The sequence below is a fragment of the Crocodylus porosus genome, unplaced genomic scaffold (genome assembly GCF_001723895.1).
Source record: "Crocodylus porosus isolate Cpor-Errol unplaced genomic scaffold, CroPor_comp1, whole genome shotgun sequence".
Classification (NCBI taxonomy): Eukaryota; Metazoa; Chordata; order Crocodylia; family Crocodylidae; genus Crocodylus; species Crocodylus porosus.
The window spans coordinates 40,877,370-40,885,850 of NW_017728909.1; the positions used below are offsets into that span (position 1 = coordinate 40,877,370).

The following is an 8,481-nucleotide window of genomic DNA, read 5'->3' on the forward strand; positions in this document are numbered from 1 at the left end:
TTCCCTTCCCCCTGGCCCCATCCCCTTCAACAGACTTACCAGCCGGAAGCTGCTCTCCAAGCTGGCAGGTCACATATTGGCGATTGGATCGGTATCAGTCAATGTGGCTTGTTAAAAATCAGCCATCGATATCGGCCCAAAATTTTCTTATCGGTGCACTCCTACAAATTTTAATAGTTATGTAACCTTGCTAAGATTTGAAAATCAGACTAAATTATATCATAATGTGTCTTCAATTCAGTCTTCAGTTCCTTAACCTTTGTTCACCTGTAGATGATTTTGAGTTCAGAACTGACCAGTTCTTGCCGGTAAGAGCATTTGTGTGCGCTTCTGGGTAAATTGAAGGAAAGGAGGCAAAGAAACATGTCTGATTCCATTTGAAAGTAAACTTTTAAATAATTCTATGTATGTATAGAGGGGTTAATCTGTCTGTCTGTGTATCTGTCTGTCTTTAATGCTCTTGAGGGTGTGGCTCCTGGTGGGGCATGGTTCCAGCCAGTGCTGCATGGGGCTAATTGCCTGTCAAGAATGATGACAGTGACAGAGCACTGCCATGATGGTGGAAATGGAGAGGATAGAGTCGGGGTCCAAAGCCTTGCTCCCCTGCCACCGCCTCCTGCCCGGCTCTGCTTCTTGGAGGCAGTGGCAGTGTGGGTGGGGGGGACGGAGGGGACAGCAGGGACAGAATGGGATGGCAGAGCGCCGCCATGACAGCAGGGAAGGGAGGGTGGGGGTGAGGCCAGCACTGCTGGCCTTGCCCCCTCCCCTGCTCCTTGGAGGCAGCAGCGGCATGGGGGGGTGGTGGTGTGGCGCTGGCCTCAGCCCTCCCCTCCATCCCCACCATCATTCTTGACAGGCAGTTCTCTAGTTTTACTTATATACAGGCAGTCAGACTTAAGACACAGGTGGTCCCTGAAAAACGCATCTTAAAGTGAAATGTTGTAACTCGGAACTAGTTTTCTCATAGGAACAATATTATAAATGGGGATTGGTTTCTTTACAATGCTTGATTTGGCTGTGTCCAGCTGGTAAGTGTGGTGTGGTGTGGTGTAAAGGGAGGCGATCTGCAGATCAAGGTCCGCCACAGTGAGGGAGGGGCTGGGGCTTGGGCTGGGACAAGTTGCTTGTCTGATGGCTCCCACCACTCGTCCAGGTGGGAATGGGGGCAGGGTTGGGGCTGCACTGGACTGTGCTGGGAGCGGTGGCTATGCCCTCCTGCCGCTTGCCCGGCTGGGGCGGGGTGAGCACAGGATAGGGCCATTGTACGGCCTCCAGACAAGCAGTGTGCAGCAGCAAAAGCTGCCCCGCCCTCCCGGACAAACTGGGGCACTGTCCTGCATCCACCTTGCCCCGGATCAGGGTGGTCAAGGCCAGGGCTGTGCTGGGCTGTACTCCAGGTGTGCAGACCCCCCCCACATAGCCTCTGCCAGCCCTGCCCTGCCCCCTGCCCCAGTCCGGGGGCACATGCCCCCTATTCCCTGCTGCTGCTCATCTAGCCATGGCAGGGCTGGCACAGGATGGATCTGTGGCTCATCCAGGGGAGGCAGGTCCTGTGCAGTGGCCCTGTCCCACACTCGCCCTACCCTGGTGGGGCAAGTAGCAAGGGGCCATAGCTCACTCCCAGCCCTGTCCGCCCCATCCTGACAGATCCAGGGGCACGCGCCTCTCCATACCCTCCTGGATGAGCAGCAGGAGCAGCCAGACGAGCAACTTGCCCCAGGCCCAGCTCCTCCCTCACCCTGGGGGGCCTTGATCTGCCCCCTGCCACACCTGTTCCCTTCCCTCTGCCCTTCCACCATACCAGACTTACCAATTGGATGCATCTGCATCTAGCATTGTAAAGTCGAAGCACACATTGGAAAGTTGAAACAGGGTGTCAATTTATAAACATCTTAAGTGTCGTTCATTGTAACTCAAAAAGTCGTAAGTTGAGGACTGACTGCCTGTAACTTTAATATCTAGTAAAATTAAAAATCCTATTCTCTCTATACATAAAGACTTCATGTGTAGTGGTTAAGGGTGCCATGCATAATTAACCAGGCACACAAAAAAGGAAAAGCCTCCTAACAATACGTATTCTCTCCACTACTCAGGTACACACATTGTCACTGCCATATGTCCCAGGCACCATAAACTAAGCATTTTTCCCAGCATGGGAAGCCCTGATCAAATATTCTCCTTCACATACATCTGGCTTCCTCTTGCTTCTTTCTGCAAACAGCACTTTCTAAACTACTGGTTTACCCAAAAATGTTGGTGGTTTGTTTATAGAAAAATGTATTATAGGAATGTAGTAGGCAAAGATGTTTTTGGTGTGATATCTTTTATTGGACCAACTGCATATGTGGCTGAGATATTAGAAAAGCTTTCAGGCACAAAGTACCCTCCCTATCTGTAGTGGAATGTAATAGAAATTACCCAGTCTTTATTTTTGTGTATTATACAATGATTATTACGCTGCTGGTACCGAGTAAATAATGAGATAATAGAAAATCATATACTTGGAGCAGCTTCAAAAAGGGTGCTGCTTCCTGCAAAACAGCTGTTATGCTGTAACAGTTACATATGCCCAAGCCTTTAACAGTATAGGTGAAACAAAATCATTGCAATTTTCACCCCAGTTCATTCAGGGTCAGGGTTGGGGGAACTTTGCTCACCTGTATTGCTACACTATCAAGTGCATGGAACAGTTGCTATATATTCCTGTACCCATAGACAGGGATTGTGTAGTCCCAGTTTAAATTAATAATTGCATATGTTTTACATTTCAAATATATCATGACTTACTTTCCATTGTTTGTCATTCGTGTCTGTGTGCACTATATGTTTTATATAGCTGTCTGAAACTGTTGACATAAATAATGACATAGTTGCTGATGAATTTAGGGAATAAAATGCAACAGAGTCGCTCATGGAGTCACTTGTTTACTTACATAGCAAACTTTAGAGAGACTGCTGACTCCAATGCTTACAGAATTTTATCTGTCAAATGATTTTAATTATTTTAGACCTGAAAACAGTACTTAGTGAAACTGGTACCATGCTTGAGCTGTTATGAAAGACTAGTGCATGTTGCCTACTGAACCTGTGTTCATTCCATTTTTGGAATACAAGGAGTCAAAATTTATCTAATCCAGTTTTCAAAATGGAAGCCCAGTAAGTTGCATAACTTTCTCAAAGCTCACGAGGACGCTTCAAACATATAAGAAAATTGTCCGGTCAGATTTCTGGTTATATTCTTCATACTATAACTGTGCAACTTACTGATTTCTTTTTCTTGCAGTATCTGGAATCCATGTTTACTCTGCTCTTTCAGCTACTTCAGGAAGTTACAGAATGTGACACAAAGATGCATGTTCTTCATGTTCTTTCTTGTGTGATTGAAAGAGTCAATATGCAGGTAATTATAGGCTAAAGGCAGAGCAGGGTCACACCTTAAAAACTGTTTGGAAAGGCTTTCATAGGCTGGAGCCTGCTGCATAGTGTGTTCATGTGCGTGCATGTGCATGTGGTGTGATATCTAAAATATATTGTGTGCATATCATATGTATTGTGAATTTTACTGAATTCTACACAGTTCAGTTATGTGGGCTGTTCTGTTTCATACTGTAATATTTATACTTAATATGAAAACATTCATACAGATTCACAGAATTTTAGGGCTGGAAGGGACCTCATGAGATCATCAGGTCCAGCCCTCCTGCTCTGGGCAGGAAAGACTGCTGGGGTCAAATAACCCCAGCAAGGTGTGCATCCAGTCTCCTTTTGAAGATCCCCAGGGTAGATGCCTGCACCCCATCCACTGGGAGTCTATTTTAGAGTCTGGTCACATGAACTGTGAAGAAGTTTTTCCTCATATCCAGTCTGAAATCTTCAGTGGGAGATGTTCAATAGTGAGCTTCTGCAACCTATAGTTAACCTAGTTAAAGATCCAAACAAGGAAAAAAAGAGCAGGGATCTAACACAAACCCCAGAATTTGTAAATTAAGGGCCTGAGCCAAGACCTAAGAAAATTGAAAGGGAATTGTTCCATTGATTCCAGTGGACTCACTGAATCAGGCTCTGTGACTGAACAGCCTCACTGTTGACAGCTTTTGCATTTCTATTCTACTTTCCTTCCAAGGATAGAATGTTTTACGGACATTCATTAAGGTTCACAGAAGCAATAGGAAGTGGGAAAACATCATGCATTCATTCTTGTGAAACCTGAGACAGGGCAAGTTGCTTATTCTCTGTTACTCAGGAAGGCCATAGGAGATCAAGGATAAAAAAATTCCCAGATTACCTTGCTCCCTTGTCGCTTATCAAAATATAAATATTGTTTATTTTGAATTTAGATTAGGATTTTAAACTATGTTTCGTAATTTCTTCTGTGAATAACTTTATTCTAGTTAAACAAACACACATTCATAAAGTATTTCAGTTTCATGGTAAGAAATGTGTTTTGTTTTAGAGGAAGCAGGAGCAAGTTCAAAACAAAATTAAAGTTCTTATTGTATCTTTTATTCTGGCTCAAGTAACTTTTGAGAGATATTTACCTGATTTTTCCACAATTAAATATCTTACTTTGCTAAATAAATGTGCTATAATTTTGTTTTCTGGATTGTAGATTCGACCATATGTGGGCTGTTTAGTTCAGTATTTACCACTCCTTTGGAAACAGAGTGAAGAGCATAATATGCTTAGATGTGCCATTTTAACTACGCTAATTCATCTGGTTCAGGTAAGGTTGTTTCCTTTTTCTCATATATGCATATTCTTTGTAATATCTTTATGCTGGTAAAATTAAAATGCACTTTGGCTGTAAAGAGCATTATTTACATTTTAGTGCTTTATTGATAGCATTGTTTAAATTATGTGCTTTATAATAGTCCATTAGAAATATGGTGCTATTTGGGTATAGCGGGGGTATCAACTCATCTGGCCCTGTGGGCTGGATGAGGGACACAGGGCTGATCTGAGGGCTATATTGGGCCCACAGACTTGCCCCCCACAGTGGAGCCAGTGCATGGGGCTAACTAATCTGGTGTGCGCACATTATGCAGTGCATGTCTTAGACCAGCTCTGCATGCAGCACATACTAGCCCTGGTCCAGGGCTTGCATGTGGAGCCAGCATGGGGTGTCTGCTGCATGAGGTGCCTGTGCTAGGCTAACCTTGCATGTGGGCTCCGGTGTGGGGGGGTCAGTCTGTGGACTTGATGCAGACAGAGCCAGCGCACAAGGCCAGTCTGCTGGGGTGCTGCATGCAGCTCGTGCCTCAGATCATGCCCCTGGTCCAACCTTGCATGCTCTGTGCAGAATGAGCAGGTCCTTGTCTGGGGCTTGTGATGTGAGGGTCTGGCATGGGGCTAATGCTGAATGTGGTGCCTTTGCCAGACTGGATCTGTGCTGGTTCCAGCACACAAGGATGGTCTGTGAGCCTGATCTGGACTGGCTCCAGAGCCAGCACAGAGGGCCGGTCTGACACATGACTCGGTATATACCTCAGACCAGCTCTCTGTGCCCTGTACAGCATTTGTATTACCAGGTCCATGCAGCACACACCAAATTCCCCCTCTTTTACTTGGCCCCTTTTCCCCCAGGGCTTTTTCTGGTAGTCTCTTGGCCAGGTGTTCTAGGGGCTCCGTGTATTCCCTGCTGGGCTCACTTGTGGCCCAACATGGCCAGTGTCTCCCAATGGTACACTTTGGGCATGTGGTGGGATTGTAGGGAGGTTTGGACATCGTGGGCTGTCCCTCCAGGATTCACCGTTGTCGGGTGCACTTAGGTCCCTGTGTGACCTTGTTGGGTGCCCTCAGGTCCCTGTCTGAACTTCTTTGTTCTGAGCTTCGTAATCTTGCAGTCTGGCTGGTTCTGCTATTCCAGTCTGTACTGCATGGTCACAGCAAGTGAGTCCAGTCCCAGACAGGCTTTTGGAGCTGCACCCAGCATTCTCCAGGCAGTCTTCTGGCTGGGGCATGGTTGCCCCTCAGGTTTGGTCCATGCTGGACTATGGGAGGCCTTGGCAGCTTCCCTTGGCTTCCCAGCTGGCAGAGGTGGCAGCAGGGTGCTTCCAGGAGCAAGGAAACGCATCTGGTGCTGGCTCTGGTGACCAGAAACTTTCCTGATGCCTTCCAGCCTCCAGGCCACTCTTCCACATGTGGCTGCGGGGCTCTGGGTCAATTAAGGACAGACCCTCCGGCTGCAGTGCGCTGGCTGTCCCAGTCATGGCCCGGCCCCCTGGGTTGCAGCGCAGCCAAAGTATGCCAGGCGGGGCCTGTTGCAGGGCGTTTAAACCCCTTCCCTGGCCCGCATGGGACCCTAGCCAGGTCTGCAGGAACAGGAGCCCCTGGTAGGCTTTTTCCTCTTCTCCACTTGAGCAGAGACTGGGGTGAGGAGTGGCATGCCCTGGCCCTGGGCTGGCACTCTGGAGGAGTGGGGGAAGGTAGATTTAAACCCTCTACCATGCGTGCATGGGACCCCAGCCAGGTCTGCCTAAGCAGGGGAGGGGACCCTGGCATGGGCTGCCCTTCTCCCTGCCCCCTTGAGCGAGGGGCAGAAGTCTAGCACGGGCTGCCTCCCCCTCACCCCCCAACTGCCCAGGCAGACCTGGCTAGAGTCCCATGCAGGCATGGTAGGGGGTTTAAACCACCCTTCCCCCAACTCCGCAAGCCTGCTGGCTTGGGGCGAGGGCATAGCCGCACTCCCCACTCTCCACTCGAGTGGGGAAGAGGCAAAAGCCTGGCAGGGGCTGCTTGCCCTGCAGAACCAGCTGGGGTCCCATGCAGGCCAGGGAAGGGGTTTAAACCCCCTCCCTCCCTCCCTCCCTCAACATACAACCCCAGGCTGGGGTATGGCCATGCTCTCCACTCAGGAGGGGAGAGAGGGAGAAAACCCTATTAGGGGCTGCCCTCTCCCCCTGCTTGACTGGGGGGCTGAAGCATGGCAGCCCCCCAAATGCAGATCCTGGTTGGGGTCTCATGTGGCCGTTGAAGGGTTTTAAACCACCTTCCCCACCCTGCCTCAACCTGATGGCCCCAAGCTGGGATGGCCCACACCCCCACCCCCTGCTCGAGCAAGGCAGGGGGAAAAGCCTGACTTGTTTGCCCTTCCAGGCAGTCAGTGGCTGGGGCTGGGGTGAGGGAGGGGGCTTAACCTCCCCTCCCTCCCTGCCTCAGTGTGTAAGCCGGCGTGTGGCCATCCCCCCACCCCCCTGCTCTCTCCCTCTGGCAGGGGCTTCCCCTTTCAACCCCCTCAGACCCGGGCTGGGTGTCTGGATGAGGTATGGCCGCAGATCTTGCTCCCCACTCGAGCCGAGGGATGGGGTGGCAAAAGCCTGGCAGGGACTGCCCCCACCGGGCAGACCGCAGCTGGTGTCCTGTACGAGCCAGGGATGCAGTTAAACCCACCCTTGTCCCTCCTGTCTGGACCAGGAGAGGGGGGTGGGGGAGGATAAAACTGGCAGGGCTGCCCTCTCCACACTGCCAGCCCTGGGCTGAAATCTCATGCAGGCTATGGTGCAGGATTTAAAGCCACCCTCCCCCTGGCCTCAGCCATGCTTCTGCCCTACCGAGCAGGGCGTGGGGAAAAGCCATGGAGCTTCTGTCTCTTCCCTTTGGCAGTGGCTGGGAGGTGTGCTCTAGCACTTCCCAGCTTCTGGCCTGGACCACTGCAGGAACGTGGCTGCATTTCCAGAAGCAAAAGTGAATGTCTGTTAGTTTGCTTCTTGGTTCAAGCTATACAGTTCAGACTAATCTGTAAAGACTGAATTGATACTGACTTTTTGACTGTCTGTACTAAGCCTATTAAATTCTGTGTCTAGTCTCCCATGTATGTAAAGCTGGATCAGTTTTAGTGGGGAGCTAAAAGTCCTAAATTGTTGGCTGATGTCATATGTCCATCATTTAGTATGTTTTAAAATATATGAGTTTATAATCCCCATGAGAAAATATGTACTTCAGTAATATTTGACCCTAAAGAATGTAGCAGTTGTGTGCAGTGGGCATATAGTTTTGTTTCTACTGCTGTTCCCCCTGATTCACAGTTCTCTTGTTTCATTGCTTATTGCTATAATAGCTGTGCAAACTAAATCCACCTGACCTCATTCCATTACTATTGCTAAGTCATTTTAGAGAATAAATATAATCTGAAGAGAGACTAACTTGAATCTCCTGTTTCAGGGAAGATTTTTTGAAAGATGTTTTACACTTTTGTTTACTTTCTGAAGGGGCTGGGAACAGACAGCAAGAATCTCTATCCTTTCTTACTTCCTGTTATTCAACTAAGTACGGATGTTTCTCAGCCTCCACATGTTTATCTCTTGGAAGATGGTTTAGAATTATGGTAAGTGGAAGAAATTAGTTGGTAGATTTTTTTTCTGTCGCTCTCTCTCTGCCCAGAAAAGTCATCATTTTTATCACTTGCTGAACACCTTGAGAAGCTGGTTACCTTCAAGTCAGCCAGCCCTGACAATCTGCACCCCAGGGTACTCAAGGAGCTGG

At 48.7% G+C, this 8,481-nt stretch overlaps 1 protein-coding gene across 1 annotated transcript in view; it reads left to right on the forward strand.

Moving 5' to 3' along the window:
- Positions 1-8,481, forward strand: part of IPO11 (importin 11) — a 280,310-nt gene that overhangs the window by 106,635 nt on the left and 165,194 nt on the right. Inside the window, exons 18-21 of the mRNA XM_019532129.1 lie at positions 268-308; positions 3,284-3,400; positions 4,610-4,723; positions 8,208-8,323. Of these exons, the coding sequence (XP_019387674.1) occupies positions 268-308; positions 3,284-3,400; positions 4,610-4,723; positions 8,208-8,323 (388 nt within the window). The remainder of the gene's footprint in view (positions 1-267; positions 309-3,283; positions 3,401-4,609; positions 4,724-8,207; positions 8,324-8,481) is intronic.